Source organism: Emys orbicularis, chromosome 1, assembly GCF_028017835.1.
Source record: "Emys orbicularis isolate rEmyOrb1 chromosome 1, rEmyOrb1.hap1, whole genome shotgun sequence".
NCBI lineage: Eukaryota > Metazoa > Chordata > Testudines > Emydidae > Emys > Emys orbicularis.
The window spans coordinates 329,072,037-329,093,198 of record NC_088683.1 but is presented as its reverse complement, the minus strand read 5'-3'; the positions used below and the strand labels follow the sequence as shown (position 1 = coordinate 329,093,198).

The window sequence follows — 21,162 nt, the reverse complement described above, 5'->3', positions numbered from 1 at the left end:
GGCGCGGCGGACAGAGGGGGGAGAAATGGGTGATCCTGGAATGTCCTCAAAAAAAGAGAAGAGATTGTAACAAAAGGAAAGGGTAGAAACAAGCACACAATATCAATATCCAAAGGAAGGGAAAGAGAAAGGCTTAATTCCAAACTGGGATGGGAGGTGGGAGCACAGACATGACATTGGTAGCTGAAATCTTCAGATATAGGTTTTATTTTACCTGCTGGTGTGTGTATCATTCAGCAACACAATCATTTGATAATATATTTGTGATTCCCCCCCCCCCCAAATGAAATGAGATCTAGTCCTTGCCAAATTGCAACACTAATAGTGATGGCCCACATGCCATTGTTTAGGTATTTCCCACAGAGCAATCCAGGCTGGTTTAACAGGTCTCTTTTCAGCTACTCTTCTTTTTTCACTCTTCTTTTCTACTTCTAGGGGAAAAACTAATGTCCTTCCATCCTCACCACATTGTACTACTCATGTGCTCAGACCCCAAAATTCTGCACCCACTGCCAGAAGGATGTTTTCAGTGACCACTTAATTCTGTGTGCCCGTCCCAACAAAAAAGATTTCTGCATAAATTACATTTAGTGTAACAGAATCAGTCTCAGTTAAGGAAAAAACGGTTACTCACCTTCTCGTAACTCTTGTTCTTCGAATTGTGTTGCTCATATCCATTCCAATCAGGTGTGTGCACACCACATGCACAGTCAGAAAGTTTTTCCCCTAGCAGCCCCCTGGAGTGGTGCCTTCATGGCGCTCAATATATGACCCCGCCGACCCGGCGCCTCCTCAGTTCCTTCTTGCTGGTTACTCCGGCAGAGGGGAAGGCGGGTGGGTTTGGAATGGATATGAGCAACTCATCTCGAAGAACAGTTACGAGAAGGTGAGTAACCGTTTTTTCTTCTTCGAGTGATTGCTCATATCGATTCCAATCCGGTGACTCCCAAGCCTTACCTAGCAGTGGGGTCGGAGTTATGGAATTGCAGATTGGAGTACCGCTCTGCCGAAAGCTGCATCATCTCTGCCATGCTGGACGATGTCGTAATGAGGTGAACGTATGTACCAAGGACCAAGTTGCTGCCCTGCAGATTTCTTGTATCAGGACCTGGGCCAGGAACGCTGCCGATGAGGCCTGTGCCCTCGTGGAGTGTGCCGTAAGTGCCAGGGCTGGTGTCTTGGCCAGCTCGTAGCACGCGTGGATGCAGGATGTGATCCAGGAAGACATTATTTGGGATGAGACCGGTAGGCCTTTCATGTGGTCAGCCACCGCTATGACCAACTGGTTCGATTTCCTGAACGGCTTGGTGTATTCAATATAGAAGGCTAACGCTCGCCGAACATCCAAGGAGTGCAGCCTCTGCTCACGGCTACTGGCATGAGGCTTCAGATAAAACACAGGCAGGAATAGGTCTTGGCTGGTATGGAAATGTGATACCACCTCGGGCAGAAAAGCCGGGTGAGGTCTGAGCTGCACCTTGTCCTTGTGGAAAACTGTAGAAGGTGGGTTGGAGGTAAGGGCCTTTAACTCAGACACCCTTCTTGCTGATGTGATGGCAATTAGGAAGGCTGCCTTCCACGATAGGTAGAGAAGGGAGCAAGTCGCCAGCGGCTCAAATGGGGGCCCCATTAATTCAGAGAGGACCAAATTAAGGTCCCACGCAGGAACAGGCTGTCTAATCTGGAAAATTAGCTGATCCAGACCATGGGGAACCATCCAACGATGGGGTTGGCGAAGATGGAGCATCCATAGACTTTGGGGTAGAAAGCTGAGATAGCCGCTAGGTGTACCTTTACAGATGACACTGCCAGGCCTTGCTGTTTCAGGTGCAGAAGGTACTCCAGAATAAGAGGTAACGGTGCCTGAAGTGGGGGTGTATGACGCTGATCACACCAGCAAGTGAACCTCTTCCACTTCGCCAAGTATGTGGCCCTTGTGGAGGGCTTTCTGCTGCCGAGTAAGACCTCCCTTACCTGCTCCAAGCACAGGAGCTCCATAGGGTTCAGCCATGAAGCTTCCAGGCCATGAGGTGGAGGAACCAGAGGTCTGGGTGATGAAGATGACCATGGTCCTGAGTGATCAAGTTGGGGAGGAGCAGCAACGTGATCGGAGTGTCGACCGACAGATCCAGAAGCATGGTGTACCAGTGTTGTCGAGGCCACGCTGGGTCCACCAGAATTATCTCTGCCCCGTCTCTGTGGACCTTGAATATGACTTTGTGCACGAAAGGGATCAGGGGAAAGGTGTAGAGCAGATGGCCTCCCCAGGGTAGCAGGAATGTGTCCGCAATTGAGCCCAAGCTGCTTTTCTGGAAGGAGCAAAACACTGGGCACTTCCTGTTGCTCCGAGTGGCGAACAGGTCGACCTGGGGAAACCCCCACCTCTGGAAGAAGAGTGAATGACGTCTGGCTGGACGGACCACTCGTGGCTGTGGAAGGATCTGCTGAGGTGGTCCGCCAGTACATTCTGGGCTCCTGGCAGATATGATGCTTCCAGGTGACTGGAGTGGGCTACACAGAATTCCCAGAGCCTCCTGACAGAGGGGCAAGGACCGGGTTCCACACTGTTAGTTGATGTAAAACATTGCAGTGGTGTTATCCATCAGGACTGCCACATGCTGGCCTTGCAGACGAGACTGAAAGGTCTGGCATGCGAGTCGCACCACTCTGAGCTCCTTTAAATGGATATGGAGCGAGAGCTCGTCCTGTGGCCAGAGGCCCTGCATTCACAGATCTCCCAGATGTGCGCCCCAATCTAGAGCTGATGCATCTGTAACTAGAGACAAGGACAGCTGAGGGGGACTCCGCAGACTATTCGAGCATCGAGCCACCATTGGAGTGACTCTAGCACCTGAATTAGCACCATGACCACTAGTCCCAGGCTGTCACGCCCCGACTGGTATGTCGAAGCGAGCCACATCTGTAGAGGCCTGAGTCTCAGCCTGGCATGTCAGACCACATACATGCAGAGTGCCATGAGACCGAGGAGACTGAGGCAATTCTTTGCTGTAGTGGTCGGGTACTCTCTCATGTACCGAATACTGCTTGCCATGGCTTGGTATCGGGACTCTGGCAGGCTTGCTCTTGCCTGGACCGATAAACTCTATCCTCTGGGCCGAAGACAATGTGGACTTGTTCATGTTGAGGAGGAGACCCAGTCTCTCGAACGTGGATGTGGTCAGACGGACCTGCGACTCCACCTGTTCTCTGGTGTGCCCCCTGAGCAGCCAATCATTGAGGTAAGGGTATACCTGTACTTGCCTCCTTTGGAGGAAGGCTGCTACCACCGACATGCACTTGATGAACACTCGTGGGGCTGAGGACAGGCCGAAGGGAAGGACCCGTGAACTAATAATGTTTTTGGTCTATCATGAACCTTAAAAAGCGTTTGTGTGCAGGGTGAATTGCTATGTGAAAGTATGTGCCTTCCATGTCAAGGGCGGCGAACCAGTCTCCCGGATCCAGAGAAGGGGTAATTGTATTGAGGGAAAGAAGTAGAGGAGGTGGTGTGAGCTGGCAGTGACCCAGGGTTCTAGGACGCAGGGAGCCAGGTCCAGGCGTGAGAGGTGTGAATCCCTTCGGGGGGGGGCAGAAGTCCCATCCAGTCCCAGTCATTCTGGTTTGGGGAGGCGAATGGAGGAGGAGAAGAGCTCCCATCCTGTCTTGGTCTCTCCAAGTGGGTGGCTGGGGAGGGAGGGAAGAGGACGGCAGGCAGAGGTCCCGGTCTCTCTGGTGGGATATGCGCTGGCCAGTCTCTCTCACCTGGGTCCAGTTCTTGAAGGAGGACAAGAACCAGCGACTGAACTGCCAGAAACTGGCTGGAGCTGGGGCTCTGGCCCCCGAGATCCACCAAGCCTGGCTCCCCACTTCCCAGAACCCCAGGCTGCCGTCTCCTCATTGTCTCCTCCCTCTTTTCCACTTCCAGGCCTGCTCTGGAAGGGGAGATTGCGGCTCAAGTGTGGAGGGGGTGGCCTGGGCCCCCTAAACACCACTCCCCTCCACCTCCCCTCCATTGCACTGCTGACTTAGTGATTCCTCCCCCCCCCCCCCAAACAAAACCAAAAAAAAGCAGCCTCTGCCAAGGGGGAGAGAGAGTGGAGAAATATTACTTTCTTCAAAAAAAATGTAATCCATGACAGAAAGATCAAAGGATCCTGGAATGCAATTAAAAAAAAAAAAAAAAAACTTTGTAACTGAATTCCAAGACCTCAGCGTAATAAAGATGACAAGATGGTCAGCTTGATACTCTTAGATATATTAGAGTTCCCACAAACATCTTTTATCTTTCCAATTCCTTGAAAGACACCATAATTAGAGTTTGAAGGGGAGAGCCGCCCGTAAGGAATGTTCAGGTATTGGCAAAGCGTAGGAGGTGTGTGTTTTATTTCAGAGGCATTTGTAAAGGTAAAGTGAGCTGTCAGATTCCTTACGTCATGAATCATACTGCTCACCGTAGACCATTGCACTGCGTCATTTTTTAAGTGCACAGCATAAGAAAAATTCTGAATTACTGTTGTTAAGAATAAACTACATACACAAACTATAGCCAGGCATCTTCACCAAGTGAATCCCAGCCACCACTGAAGTAAAATAGAAGAGTTATTTAACAGTGTGTATTTACATAATTTAGAACAAGAAACAACATTCTTATGTCAGGGTTTTTTTAATTCTGAAGTATGGCAAGAAAAAACCTAGCCCCTTCAGGCTGATGGAATGCATCTGATCATATGCTCAATTGCATCTACTTGCTACAACTGCAAAACAATAATTGCCTCGGGTGATTCCAAGTGGCTTACTGATCTGCAAGAAGTCTCTCCACAACCTTTCTCCAGCGTTTCTCAGTGATTGGAAGCTACATTTTCAAGCCCAGCAAGTTTTGGGAATAGTATACAGAATAGCAGTGTTTTTGACTACATGCTTTCACACTGAGTAAGGTCATGCCTTTTGCTGTCAAGTTTTACAAGTTTTGAAACTATTTGATCTGAAATATTTGTGATTCCAACTCATATGCTATTTGTTTAAGTAATGTCTGCAACAGTCATTATTTAGCAAGAGTGACTCCGTTTAGCTGCCAGGATTGTAATTTGTTAAAAGGGTTATGGTTAATATAAAATAAAGTTAAGATCCAGGGTGAAATTCTAGATCCACTGAATTAAATAGCAAAGCTTCCACTGAGTTCAGTGGGACCAGGGTCTCACTCCCAATATCTTAAGCACCACCAACTCTGGGAAATGGGCATATGATGCCATTCAGAATCTGGGAATCTAAACTTCAATTTACAGTCATAGTGATGCACCCAACATCAGTTATTAATCAACTTTAATACTAACTCCATCTGAAAATCTCTTACCAGCTGTTTTTACAAGAAACACCTAAAATTACAGAAACATACAGACATTTTTTTTTTAATTTTGCATTTACTTCATTAATTTGATAGCACTTTATATATAGTTATTTTACTAATTCTCCAGCAGTCAATTTTCCCTTTTTGTTATTCTTTCACACAGCAAGAGCAAAAATAAAGAAAACAAAATGTGATTGTGATCTGAAACTACTTTTAATTTTTTTTAATTGAACAAATGTCAACTTGATGGTACCCTTTTAAAAATGCATCATTTTGATTACCATCTTGTTTCCTTCCCCCACACATGCTTGAATTCCAATACGATTTTAGCAGTGAGCCTCTCAAGAGCTGAGAGCTAAAAACCCTTGCTTTATGCTATCTGATGGCTTGAAAGCTCAACTTTCAAACGGTATTAAGCATTTCTCTCCATCTCCATAGGTGCTGGAACTAGGCATACTGGGGGTGCTGCTGCACCTCCTGGCTTGAAGTGGTTTCCATCATATACAGGATTTTAGGGTTACCATTCGTCCGGATTCCCCCGGACATGTCCGGCTTTTTGAGCTAAAAATAGCGTCCGGGGGGAATTTGTAAATGTCCGGACTTCCCCCCCCATGCAGAGCGCGCGCGGCTAACAGGGCAGCCGGCCGGATGGTGCCACTTACATGGGGCTCCAACAGCCAGAGAGAGCCCCTCCTCCGCTTCCCCTGCAGCAGAGATCACTCCCTCCCTCCCTGCATTCACAGATCGCCTCCGGCAGCCTGGAGCTCCTCCCCCGCTCCTCCTCCCCTGCTGCCCAGCGTGCCGGGACGAGCGGCAGGGTAAGGGGGCCAGGGGGTCGGAGAAGGGGCAGAGAGGTTCTGGAGGGGGCAGTCAAGAGACGGGGGGGCTTTATGGGGGGTGTGGATAAGGTTTTGGGCAGTCAGGGTACAGGTAGGGGGTAGGGTCCTGGGGGGCAGTTAGGGTGGGGGGGTCTTAGGAGGGGGCAGTTAGGGGACAAGGAACAGGGAGCCCCGCTGTTGGCTTTGATGCCCCGGCTGACAGTGTTAAATATATTAGGGGTGTGATTAGGGTCGCTGGACCAATGGATAAAATGGTGTGGACTATAATGAAGTCTCATGAGCATGAGAGTGAGAATCAAGTCCTCCCAGTGGAGCATGGAGAGGAGGTAGAGGAGACCGTTTGTGATGATCATGGTGAGGAGATTTTATCTATCTTACCGATGGTTTTTACAAGGGACACTTTTAATGATTTAACTATGGAAAGTTTTAATCCAGATTTTAAGTATTTAAGTACATTTGATGATCCATATGTTAGCGAATCGGGATATCTTAATGCTCATTTAGTTAATGGGTCTAGTTTATTAAATAGTCTTAGACCAAGTACTGATTTTAATAGGGATCGTAATAAGGATCTTAACAGTACTGGTAGTAATATAAATATATTAGAAAGTAGTTCGTGGAAGGATGGGGTTTTTTATTTAGAGTATCCCGTTGATAGTTTTAATTGTCCAATATGTCCCCAGATATTACCAACATTTGGTAAATGGGCCAAACACATTAATGTGGTTCATAAAAGTAAAGCCATACGAGTTGTATGTAGTAAATGTGGAAAATCTTCTCAATATCATAATATAGCTTGCCACTACCCCAAGTGCATACCCAAGAAGGCGGATACCCCAATGAAGAGCCATACGTGCTCGGTCTGTGGGCTTGGTTTTCATACTAGATCTGGATTGAGCCAACACTGTAGACATAGACACCCTGCTGTGAGGAATGAGCAAAGAAAAGAAGATATGGCTGCTAAAAGTAAGATCAAAGAGGGATCGACTAGATCTCGTATATGGACCAAAGATGAGGTTGCGCAGCTTATACAGTTGGAAAGGAAATATATTGGGAAAAGGAATATAAATAAATGTATTGAGAGCGAGATGAGGACCAAAACGAATAAACAAATATCAGATAAAAGACGAGAATTAGCAAAGAAGAAGTTAGTGGTAACAGGAGATAGGGAGGAAGTGACTGAGGTAGAGGACATTAGAGTAAATATATTAGAAATTCCGCCCCCAAGAGAGAGGATTTTCCCACTAAAAGGACATCCAGAAGTGGATTTAGTGGAGAAAATATGTAAACGGGGAAAACAAAGTAGGGAGGGAAGAGAAATAATAAATAGTTTAGGGGAAATTGAAGGATTATTAAAGGAGGATTTAACAAAAGCTCTCGGATGGGCAATGTTGGAAAAATTATGTTATTCATTAGTAGAGGGAAAGGACCCTAGAAATGAAAGTCAAATAGAGTTGAGGAATAAAGGAAAAGGGAAGATGAGAAAGGAGGGGAGAAGGAAGCAATTTAATGCAATTAGGAGATATGCTACAAAGAAAGCTAAGTATAAATTCTATCAACAATTATTTGATAAGGATAGAAGAAGATTGACTCGCATTATAATGGGAGAGCCAGATAAGGCTAAGTGTGCTATCCCTATGAAAGAAATTGAGGAATACTATGTGAATATTTTGGGAACAATTGGACATGGTAATATGATAGGGTGGCCATCATCCACAGAGAATGCGGATAATGATATATTAATGAGTCCGATCTCTGTGGATGAGATTAGAATAGCTTTAAGAGAAATAAGAAAAGATAGTGCTCCTGGCCCAGATAAAGTAAAAGTGAGCAATTTGTGGGATATTTTTAATTTAGACTCCTTAATACTTACAAAAATTTTTAATATATGGTTTCTAAATAGACAGGTACCAGATGAATTTAAAAAAAATAGAACGATTTTAATACCAAAGACACAAGATGAGGAGGAAATGAAGAAGTTAACATCTTGGAGACCATTGACAATTGGGTCAGTTTGGATTAGAATCTATACCAAAATATTAGCAAAAAGACTGGTGGAAACAGTTAAGATATGTAGTAGACAAAAAGGGTTTATATCCGCCCCTGGGTGTGAGGAAAATATTGCTATATTAGATAATTTGATTAAAGGGGCTAAACGAAATGGGAATGAAATTGCAATAGTGTTCGTAGATCTGGCTAAAGCTTTTGATTCTGTGGGACACGGACATATAATAGCCGGGTTGAGAAGATTTGGTATAGATGAACATTTTATAGATATTATTAGGGACCTTTATGATAATTGCACAACTAGGGTATGGGTGGGTGATGAAGTTACTGAGTCTATTTTAATTAGGAGGGGGGTCAAGCAGGGTGACCCGTTGTCCCCAATTTTGTTTAATATTGCTATGGATCCCCTTTTAACTAGATTAGAAGTAGAAGGAAGTGGTTTTTATGTTAAGGGTAATGGTGTCACGTCATTGGCTTTTGCCGATGATGTGGCAATTTTAAGTAGCTCATATAAAGGAATGATTAAAAATTTGGGTATCTTAGAGGAGTTTTGTAAAAATACTAATCTCTCTGTTAATGTGAAGAAAACGAAAGGCTTTCATATTTTAACTAAACATAAAACCTATGTAGTTAATCCTAAGGATAATTGGCAGATAGGGTCAGAGGAGATTGAATATGTTCAACCAGGGGATTTTGAAAAATATTTAGGAGCTAGAATAGATCCCTGGATAGGTGTAGGGGGACCGGTACTTAAAGAAAAATTGAAAGATTGGAGTGAGAATTTAATTAAGGCCCCATTAAAACCGGCCCAAAAAATATTAATTTTACAGACATATATTTTACCGAAGCTATTTTATAATCTTCTTTTAATAGAACCCCCTTTTAATCTTTTAGACGATCTTGATGTGTTAGTTAGAAAAATAGTTAAAGAGATTTTACATTTACCTCAGTGTACCACAGATGGGATATTTTATTCTAGAGGTAGGGATGGTGGTTTAGCTCTCACTAAGTTTAGTGTGCAAATCCCAAATATGTTAATTCGTAAATGGAGGAGACATATTGTCTCGAGAGATGATTGGATGGACCTATCTTATCTATATGCAGGAGAAAATCTTGTGGATAAAATATTGTCATTTAGTGCAGTAACATCTCATCCCAAGAAATGGAGGGAAGAGGAATTTTTAAGATGGTCGGAACTGAGATGTCAGGGAATAGGGATAAAATATTTTAAAAATGATTTAATTAGTAATTCGATTTTTAGAAACTCTAGTAAAGTTAAATCGTCAGCGTATATCGCAGCATTGCAGCTTAGGGCAAATATTTATCCTACTAGGGAGACATTAGCAAGAGGAAGAGGAGGTGTGAATGCTCTTTGTAGATGGTGCGGTAAAGTGCGGGAGACTGTTCCCCATATCTCAGGACAGTGTTATAAGACTACGAATGCTAGGATAAAAAGGCATAATAGAGTAGTGTCTGCAGTTGTAGATAAGGTTGGTAAATTAGGGTGGAAGGCAATGATAGAGCCCCATTTGAGAAATAGTAAGGGTGAGTTAAGAAAGCCGGATATTATATTTATAAAAGGAGATACAGCAGTGGTGGTTGATGTTACAGTGTGATGGGAGGATAATGCCGGAAGTTTGGAACAAGCCCACAGTGAGAAGGTGGCTTATTATCTTGAGTTAGAGGAAGAAATTAAAAACTTAACGGGAGGTAAAAATATTCACTTCTTTGGTTTTGTGCTTGGGGCGCGTGGCAAGTGGAGTGAAGGTAATAATGATTTGTTACAATTATTGGGAATGGACAGAAGTAAAAAATTTAAGGAGAGTATATGTAGACTTGTTTTATATTCCACTATTGGTATGATGGCTATATTCAGTGACAGGTAAAGATCCCGGAGTTTCCATTCCGTGTATCTTGCCAAAACTAAATTTTAGCTATTTTGGTTTCCATGCTCTAAATTTTCAAATTTTTAATATTGTTTTGAATATTAATTTATTTAGTGTTATTTAATATCTGTCCTTCAATAGAATGGTTTTAATTATATAATAAATACTTATTAATGGATGAAATTCCAATTTAAATTATTAGTTTATTTAATTACTAGATGTGGATGCGGACTGGCCGTGTATAATAACCAGGAAAGGGCAGGTAGTCACGCCTGTACATAAATAGGGGGTGGGGTTCTTGAGGGCAGTTAGGAGCAGGGGTCCCAGGAGGGGGCAGTCAGGGGACAAGGAGCGGGGAGGGGGGTTGGGAGTTCTGGGGGCGGGGCTGTCAGGGTGCAGGGGTGGGGAGAGGGATCGGAGCAGTCAGGGGACAGGGAGCAGAGGGGTTTAGATGGGTAGGGAGTGGTTGGATGGGGCGTGGGAGTCCCAGGGGGTCTGTCTGGGGGTGGGGAGGTGGATAAGGGTTGGGGCAGTCAGGGTACAGGTGGGGGTAGGGAGTGGAAGGGGCAGGGGCGGGGCTAGGGCAGGACGGGGGCGGGGCTAGGGCGGGGCTCCTCCCGTCCTCTTTTTTGCTTGCTGAAATATGGTAACCCTACAGGATTTACAGTTTGCTTCAATGGCTCTCAGCACCCCCACCATACACATTGTTCCAGCACCCCAGTCCATTCGATAGGGGTGTTAATAACTGTTGCTAAACTGAAAACATACTACAGAGGTACCTAGTAGTGGACCTTAAAAAATTCCTTTTAGTATTGGAAGATTTTTTTCTAACACTGGTCCTGGCCCAGTGACCAGAAAGAATGAAAATGTAGATCTTTGCACCCTCAAGTATAGTCCAATGGAAGTAGGGTTCCTCTGGAACACAACACCAAACCAAATCAGCCCAGATCTATTGTGAGAATGAAGTTCTTCAGACCATTATGATGAACATCACACAGCATTTAGGTGTTTTCAAAAACCACGTGGACACCTTAGATTAGATTTACTGATGGGAAATCACTGATTTCAGTTAAAGATCATTAAGTAGCTGGTTAGTATTTTATACAGTGAGCAGGAGTAGGCTTGCTGTATGGGAAAGTTAAGAGGGACCCTCCTACCCCCCATTGGGCCATTTAAGGCCCAGTGTTTTTCTATTTTTATAAAATCGTTTTCTAAATCCTTGTTTCGTGTGTATCTATAATATTAGCTCCATCAATGGTTTGTTTAATTTTTTAACACTCACTCCTGGCATGGATTGGGAAAGTGGCATGGAACATCCTCCTGACTGGGCAAAGGCAGGAGAAACCACAACCTTTCTTTTCAGATGAGAAAAAACCACTGCAAAATATGCATTCACCACCTCCAGATTAGACTCCATCTGGGCTGAACATGACTGCCACCAAGGAGCTATTTTCATGCCATGCACTTAAAGGCAGGAGTAAAAACACAAGCTTCACTGGCTATTTATTTGGTTGAATTTAGGGTCCTCGTTTAAAGCAGTTAGTAGAGTCCAAGCTACTTCAAGGAACTCCCATCCATTCACAACCTTCCAAGACATCTATGCTTCATCTAGATTGGACCGGGTAAGATTATGGGATGCAGGGACAGAGCATTTTCAGAAACAGGACACCAGTTGTGGAATCCCTATCAGGAGATTATGTCAAATCCGACCCTGATGATGTTCAGCTCAAACTGCCATACTAATTTGATATGGCTGCCGCTAGTAATGGCACCTTCACAGGACCAAGCCACAACTGGGGAAACTGAATGGAAAGAAGTGAAACACAAGGAAGGAATCAGGGAAAGGAGGAAAAACCACAAACATGCACTCCAGGATCTAGGGAGCCTATGAGAAGGTGAGCATTTAGAGCACAGTCAGAGCTGACTTTAATTGTTGTACAGCACTTCAGATACCTCGTGCCAATATCTGAGACCTGGTATATAAAAATAGTTATAAAAAATTATATATACACAGTACACTACACTGAACTTCATGAAACATTTTTAGCTATAAGTCCCAAAGCATTCTGAAAGATAGGCAAGCATCCCTGTTTATAGATGAGTGAAGTGTGGTTAAAGCAGAACGTTTTAGAAGTCTGCACTCAAAAGCATGTGTGCATGATGTGTCTTTGTAATACACCCAATTTGTACGTGCAAATCAGGGATCCCATTGTGCTCACTTAACCTTCACTCATTTATGTGCATCAAGTATTTGCATTCAGAAGTGCAATAGGAACTTCTGAGTTCAGACTTTTAAAAATGTAGGCCTTCGTGACACATAAGCTCACACTGGCAAGTCAGTGTCACATTCAGGAAGAGAACTCAATTCAGCATCTGATTCACTGGACCAGGTAACATCTAGTTGCTCCCCCTCAATCCTCCCATTATCATCTGGGTCTGCATCCTGTCTTCTCTCTACCCAACTTGTAGAACATAAGCTCACTGGTGCAGAGACTGTCTAAATCTCTCTGTCCTGTGCAGCTCCAAGTAAATGTCAATGGTTGTTATTATGAATTATTTGTCAAGCAACCTCCCCTCCCCCCCCCCCCCCCCCTTCAGGGAAAGTTTTAAGAAGTTGATAGTCTTTGAAAGGTGCCTTGAAGGTCAGTAAATACAAGCGTTGATAGACAAGTAAGTGGAAATAAGGTTTGGAATCAAGGAACCATGGCTGAGAACACCTTGCCATTTAAATCAGGGGACTATAAAAACACAAGTGTTTCTCCTTGACGCACAAATGCCATTTGAGCATAAATCATAAAAGATGGTTTCTCATGCAGCCAGGACCTGAACCAGAAACAGAGCTTTATAAGTCAAAACCAACACCTCAAATTGTACCCACACACAAATGGGAAGATGATGCCAACTCCAGAGCACATATGTAAAATACTTCCAATGAAAGATACTGTTTAACACAGAAATAGCTACACTGTGTACCCTCCACCCCCACACAACCCCTCCGTAAACCTGGCTATGCAACAGTGGGCATATTTCAGTTAAGGAGCCAGACATAGTCCCTTTCTTCTGGTTGCTTCTGAAAGTTACTTGGGGTGTAAGTCACTAAGGGTAAAATTTTCAAAAGCACCTAAGTCTCTGACAGCTAACTCCTAGCCAAGTCACAGTATGGCCAAACACTGAGCTAAAGCATTGAAGTGCACTGCCCAGTTCTGATGAAACAGATGAACAGCTGAGTGTCATATATGTCTTTCAGGCACCCCAGCACACATCCTATTATTACTCCTACTGTGCCCATAGACACACCAACAAGATAAATGACAGAAGTGACAGAACAGAAACCTATGGGATCCCATGACAGCCCATGGGACAGATTAACGGCCATCCAATGCTACCCACTGAAACTACTCAAAGGAAGGAACAGATCCACTCAACAATAAGTCATCTACCCTACTAAAGCCTCCAGCAGCAACCATACTTAATGGCCAACAGCAGCAAAGGCAGTTGACACAGCTAGAAGAATCAACATTTCCTTGGGTCAACCACCAGCTGATATAATTTCCGTAGATTTACATATACGTGCTGTAAACCCAGTGTAACATTCCTTCCCCCCAAATTCATACGTACCTGATCACAGCCTACATTCACCAATTCCTGCAGCATCTGCCTATTTACTTCTGTAGATGCTGAGGTGCCTGACTCATTAGCAAAAGGCAACAAAGAATATCTGATTTCTCGTAGTGCTTTCTGATAAGGTCCAAACTTGGCTGTTGGTCTCATTTGCTGCTGCCTGGCAGCATCTTTCCCTATTAAAATTTTAGGGTCCAGAGAAGTTTCACTGCCTGGTCCAACAGGTAATCCCTGACCTGACGATTTGGAAGGCTGCTTTAAACCTTCACGAATCTCTTGTAATCTTTGCCTGCTGTTTCCAGAATAAGTTGTAGCAGGAAAAGTCTTTGGCCTCATTGTTAATCCAGTTTTTTTTCAGCATAAATACAATCTTCTTTCTTTTTAGAATAAAGTAGTTTTAAAATAAGTGTTCCTCTCTTGATGATCCTTAAACAAATAGTTTCCACTCAATGTTTTTAGTTCAGTTCACAATCTTCATGGCTCCTACAGAGAATGAAAAACCCTGGAATCATCATTGTGCAGACCGTTTGTACCTGAAACAGAAAAGAAAATATGAACTTAGTCTCACACATTTTTCTGCCTGTTTTAAATGGTTTGCCACTTAAGGGACTTCAACATGACGACAATGACGGTTTAACCAGTGAAAGCAGTAGAACCAGAAAGCAGTAGAACCTGACTATACCAGTCCTCAAAGCTGAACATCATTTAATAAATTTCACTTATCTGTTTTCCATTCAAGGATCTCAAAGTTGACGAGAACTGGTCAACATTTTTCAGGTAAAAATTTTTTTAATGTAAAATGAACTTTTTTAGAAATTAAATTTTCACAGAAAAGAGTTATTTCTCTGGAAATTTTTGGTTTTCAAAAACCAAAAATATTTTCAGTTTTCAAAAACTGACAACCAACAACCTAAAACTTTAAAAATCTCACTGTATTTAAAAAGCTTGGTGGCAAGTTTCCTGTACAGCTGCATAACTAAAAACAGGCCAAATCTATCTTTTATTTCATAGTTAGTGAAGGGTATATTCATGCTGAGGCTTTGTATGTCAAGATCTTGCCTGAAGAAAAGTTCTTGTTTGTCTTACAATAGCTGAGTTATAAATCCCAGAAAAGGAGATTTATAATGGCAATACTGACAACTCTAACTATAGCATTTCCTACTATTTCAAAACCAAGGTCAGCAGCAACAAGACATTCTGACATTCCACTTTAACATCTAAATAAATCTTGAAGATGAAGAACTTTACTCTCCTTGAGTAATACCTTTCTCTACTGAGTCAGGTACAACTTAGTGTGAGTAACTAATCTGATTCTTGCAGCGTAGGGTTTTTGCATACTAATCTTGAGCAAAGGTGGCCGAATCTAAATTAAGATGAGTAGTGACAAAGAATAAAAATCCTAATCTGGAAACAAGGAAAGACTGCTAGCTTGTCAATCACAAGTATGCTTACTCTGACACAGGGAAGCACACTCAATTCAGTTTCTGAGCTCTTTGATGGGGTGTTTGTATTATCATATGTCTTTATATAATGCTTAGCACAATGAGGCTCTGACCCTGATGGGGGTCTCCTGCCATTACCATAATAATAAATATTAAATAGAATATTCAAAAGAAGATTAAAAGATCCACCACACTACTGAAACTGCTTCCACACCTCTGCAGCTGCTACTGTTTGGCTGAAAGTTTTAGCCCCAAAAGGAGAGTTCTTCCATAAAGATTATAATCCATCATTTTCACATGTTTAGATCAAAGTGCCAACGGACCCTTAACTCTAGCTTCTGCTATTGTGAAAACTATAGTATTTCTCATCTTGAGCTGGCTGCCAAAAGAGTACTGCCAGAGCTTTAAATCAAATGTGTCCTTTAACTTTGCTCACTGTTCCCCAATTTAGGGGCCAATGGAACCATCACAGAGCTTGGAGAACATTTCCAGATTTACACCATACATCCTCATTGCCCATCGTGCTGGGCCACTATCCTGAAGGTCAAAGGGGTCTGGACAAGTCTATCTTTGAAGCCCAACATCACTCCCTAATTGGCAGAGGGTTCATTGCTGAGTGACATAAACTAGGAGGACTCAGCACGGAACAGAACACAGTGGCGCCACACCATACACCAAGCCACAGCTCACTTTGAGGAGAACAGACGTGCTCATGAGACAGAAAAGCGACAAAGGAGGAAAGAAAGGACACAACAGTCAACTATGTCTCCTCCAAGATCACACCTGTCACTTCTGTGGGAAAATCTGCAGGGCACGAATTGGGCTCCTCAACCACCTAAAAACCCACCAATGAACCCCCGTGGCAGACATCATCCTCGCATCGAGGGATAGTGAAGATAACATAAAGCCTTTCCTCTTAACCAGGGGCTGAACCCTTTTAAAATGGGAAAACAGGATACTGGAATCAAATCCAAGTCTCCAGTACGACTGTGCATCTCTTTAAACAGTGGCAGCACTAACTAATATGTTAGATTATCATACAGGAGTAACATCTTTACATAATGTGTCACATGCCCCTCTGGCGGCTAATACACACAGAAGATAGCCTATTACGCTTATTGTCTAGAATTACACATTAGTTCAAATGGTAGACTTTGGTGCTAAAGGTCCTAGGTTTGAACCCTGATAATGATCCATGGTAGGTCATCACTATCTAAACATTTTTTTGTTAAAATTTAAATAAAAAAAAAAAAAGTGCCTTAGTGGTTAGCCAGATGACCTAGTACCAGACTCAGGGATACACTATACGAGAGCTGGATTCAACCTGAGATCTCAAACTCTTTGTTCCCCAATTCTTGGTGGTGTCCTGCAATCCTTAATAATAAGTTGTTTGTGTCTAAGTCTGCAATTAATGGTGGGAGGAAGTTTGTGATGAGAAAAAGGGTTAAAGCTACTCATCCATACTGTGACATTTCCTCCTAAACAACAATTCAATCATCAGTTAGCAACAAATCCTGCTCAGACACACACAGTGTGGCTGCCAACGCAGTCAGGGGCGTGGGGAAGTGCATGCAGGTTTCTGAGGGTAAGATTTGGTCCCCCTAACGTGATAATAGCAGCTAAAATGGACTTTAATAAATAAAAGGCACTTAAACAATATTATTGAAGCCATTTTAGGAATACACCATAACTAAATAGCATTTCATAGATGAAAATTACACTTACAGTTCAATTTATTACCCGGTGTTTCCTTTCCCTTTCCTGACAGCAGCAGACACCGTATGGCTGGGTTTAGGAGAAAGAACAAACAAGGACTTCTCTCAGACCTGGTGCCAATGTTCAGGCATGGGATGTGATAGAGAGGAATGCAATTCCTCCAACTCCTTGCAACCCAAGAATTGGCCTCTTGCTTACACAACATGTCTCACTGAAAGAAGCTTTGTGGCCCATGATCCAAAGCATGATTCTAATAATGCTGGGTCAAGTCAGCTGGCAACTTCTTGAGCTTTCTTTCTGTTTTAGCAGCATTAACTAACTGAGTGATCAGCATTACATTTACAGCATGAATGAGAATAGCAACAACAGCCACCAGATAACTGTAAATGTGTTTTATATTTTCCAGCAGAAAGAAAAGTTAACTTAGTAGGCAAGATATGCCGAGTATTGGAATAGCATTTAAATATTACAGATCTGCAAAGGAAACCAAATTGTCTGTGACCTTCATAAATGGTGGACTTAGTTGTATTTTTAGGGGGGAAATAGCTGTGCTGTACTTTTTTTAAAACCACAGAATTAAATATCAAAAATATCAATTTATATTTATAAGCATGTCTGTACAGTTTGTACTATCCCAATTTTGAAAATTCATTATCCTTCTAACGTTCAACCTGTCTTTGAAATGAGTGTCCACCTCACGCCCCTACAATCATGAGTAATCATTTTGCAAAATTATTTGTGTTTTAAATCATTCTGATTAAACACCATTAAGCTTTTCAAATAATTTCTGCCCATTACTAAATTACAATACCCCAAATAAAAAAGTTAGGGTTACCTTCATTACAGCAAGTTAGAACAATTTTTGTAGAGTTGAATTTTTTTTTTTTAAGTTGACAAATACTGACAGAGGTTGTGGTAGCAGACAAACAAACAGATACATTGAATTTAAACTATATTCCCCAGGCAGGTGTTCCGGACAATGCATGGCATAACAAATTAAAATACAATGAAAAGCTACCATCATTAATATGCAAAATAAAAAAGTAATGATGGTGTCTTAACACGAAAAGGAGGAGAGGAAAAAAGTCACCAAAAACCTTTTAAATGGAAAAATAATGAGGTGTTTTATAGAAGAAATGAACCGAAATAATTTTCAGGGGATAGAAAGTTCCATTCTCCAAAGACCCAACTACCAAAGATACAATCCCCTAACAATTTAAGGTGAGAAGGCAGAATCCCTAAAAGACACAGGTGTGGTCAGAGCACAAGGAGAATAAGCCTCAAGGAGGAGGGCTCACAATACTTTAAAATAATAAGTTATTATTAAGCAATAAAAGCCACTTTAAAAATCATCTGTTCCATCTTTAAATTAGTCTGACTGTTGACACGTCAAAGGTGGCAAATGTAGAGAGTGCAGGACAGGTATAATAGGATTGTGGTTGTTCACGCCAATGAGAAAAAACAACAGACCACACTGCTGCATTCTGAGCAAGCTGCAAATGACAGGAATGCCCTTCTGTGAGCCCTCTAAAAAGGTAGCAATAATAACACCTTGCCATCCCAAGGGCACAGAATACTACTGTCATAAACTAAGTCAGATGCAAGCATCACAACTGAAAAATACCTCTTTGTGCCACATGGCTTTTCTGGAAAGGGTGTGATAAAAAGCAACACCAAGATTCTTAACCTCACTCATCACCTTTCAGTCAATCCCCTCAACCAGCAGGAATAAAAACAGGGAGCAAGAGTAACCAATGACAAGACTTCTGTTTGACCAGGGCTAAATAGAAGCTAGTTCTGACATATACAGCTGACAATATTGTTCAAGTATTCCTCCAGAGCAGAGACCAAATCTGCATTGTCAACAAATGAGGCAGAGCTGTGTATCATCCACTGAATTAATTAATCCCCAGAGCCATATAGAAATAGGGGGCTCTAGTGTTGACAAGGTATTGTTGAATAGCCCCACATCGAAAACACACAAGCTGATGGGTTATCACTTTTGCTGGCCTATCTATCCAAGAAGGGCATGTCCACACTACCCTCCTGTCAGTGCTGCGTGTTCTCACCAGGAGTGCTTCCACCAACTTAAGAGGGGCACTGCTGGAGGCTCCCAACGCACAGCTCCCCACTGCCGGCTGCCCCCCCCCCCCCAGGCTCTTGGCTCCCTACTGCAGTTGGGCTCCCAGTTCTGAGCTCAGCATCGGGCAGATCCCGGGAGCAGGAAGCTAAGAGCCCAGCAGGGAGGGGGCAGCAGGGCTTCCAGTGGCAGTGAGCGGGGAACCAAGAGCCAGGGAGCAGCTGGTCTCCTGGTGCCAGGGAGTGAGGAATCAAGAGCCGGGGTGAAGAGAGGAAGCCGGGCTCTGAGGAACCGAGGGGGCGGGAGCTGGGGTCCAGGCAGTGGGGAGCCAAGAGCCAGGGGAAGGGGGACATCTGATCTCCTGGCAGTGGGGAGCTGAGAGTTCGGGGGGGGGAGGGGGGAGACCTGTGCTTCCGGCAGCAGGGAGCCCAGGAAGCATCTGGGCTAGGAGCTGGGGAAGCTGGGCCCCAAGCAGGGCAGATGCAGCCTGGCTGGGAGAGGGGAGCCCGGGGGGCAGCCTGGCTATAGCTGGAGCACCCACCTGCCCCAGTGACAGCCTAGTTTTCTTGTAAATTTCACAGCTCCATCATGGAGCCCTGAAATTGACAAGAATGACAGCCAGCAGCTAATGTAAGTAACAGTGTCTACACAAACACTGTGTCGCCTTAACTACACAGACATGAGCCCTATGCATCTCGTGGAGATGGAGTTATTATGTTGATGTAACAGGGCACTTACATCGGCAGGAGCAAGACTAGTGTGTACACTGACATAATTAGGTCACCTAATGCTGTAGTGTAGACCAAGCCCAGGTATCTAAACCAGCTCCCTTGGAACTTTTACTCCACCTTCTAAGTAAAATCCAATAAAAAAAGCCAGATGCTGGTTCATCTGAGCTGGATCCGTATGCACATTGATACAAACTCCTGCCAAGCACAGTGGCTCATGACTTCTTTTTTTGGAGATGAATCCTGGGGGGAGGGAGGGGTCATCACCCATATACCAAAATCCCCATGTGTCATGCCCTAGGTACAGGTGCCCTGCCTACTTTCTTATGCCCATTCTCTCTTTCACTCCTTTGTCTTCATTTTCCCCCCTTCTCTTCTTGTTTTTTCTTGCTATTCTTATTCATTGTTGCTCTGGGGTTTTTTGCCCAAAAGTCCCCAGATACATGCTTCAAAGAGCTCACTTATTTACCCTAACAAAGAGACAGTTAAGGGGTGACTGGATTAGTCTTGGAGTACAAATATTTAATAATGACCTCTTCAATCTAGCAAAGAAAGGTGTATCACAATCCAATGGTTGTAAATTTAAACTTGATTGAAAATAAAGTATACTTTTTTTAACAGTGAGAATATTAACCATTGGAAAAATTTATCAAGGGACATGGTGGAATCTCCATCACTGACTATTTTAAAATCAAGATTGGATGTTTTTCTAAAAGTTCTGTTCTAGGAATTATTTTGGGGAAATTCTATGGCCTGTGTTATACAGGATGTCAGCCTAGATGATCACAATGGTCCCTTCTGGGCTTGGAATCTATGGATCTAACTTTGCCTCCCTGTTCCTCTACTGACACAGGCTAAATGCTACTAAGGGGGAAAGGAGAATCTACTGGTGACTATATGGGGCTGGGACACATGCTCTTGCAGATCAGCTGTATGTTTCAAGAGCAGACACATCTGCTTGTCTATCTGGTCTCGTCTACTTAGACTGTAAGCTCTTTGAGGAAGGAACGGTCTATTAGTAAATATATGTACAGCTTCTAGAACAAGAGGGCATAATCTCAGCATCTCTGGATGCTACCATAATACAAATAATAATACTATGTTACCCATAGCAGCATATTTGAAGTGAGGAGTAGGAATGAAGGCAGGGTCATGTCACTTCTCCCACTCTCAGTCTCCTCTATCCCACTAACAGTACCATACAAAATTAGTGTGAAGTCCCCGTGGACAGGGGATTTGCACCTTGCCAAAACCATAAACATAGGTCCCAAAATAGCCAGAAGTTTAAAGAAGTTAATTCCCATACTTACCCATCTGACATGTTATAAGCTAGTGATTATATCTTGCAAAGAGTTTATGCAAGACTTTACATTTTCAAAGTGCTGGTCATATAAGATCTCAACGTACTTTTCAAATATGTTATTTTTCATTACACCCATTGTACAGATGAGATACAGAGAGGTTCAATCAGGACTTTTTAAAAGTGGCCTCTTATTTTG

General features: G+C 43.1%; 1 protein-coding gene across 1 annotated transcript in view; it reads right to left on the bottom strand.

The window, feature by feature from the left end:
• LATS2 (large tumor suppressor kinase 2) overlaps positions 1-14,033 on the bottom strand; it is a 57,061-nt gene extending 43,028 nt beyond the window's left edge. Inside the window, exon 1 of the mRNA XM_065414419.1 lies at positions 13,695-14,033. Coding sequence (XP_065270491.1) covers positions 13,695-14,033 — 339 coding nt within the window. The remainder of the gene's footprint in view (positions 1-13,694) is intronic.
• Between the last annotated feature and the right edge of the window lie 7,129 nt (positions 14,034-21,162).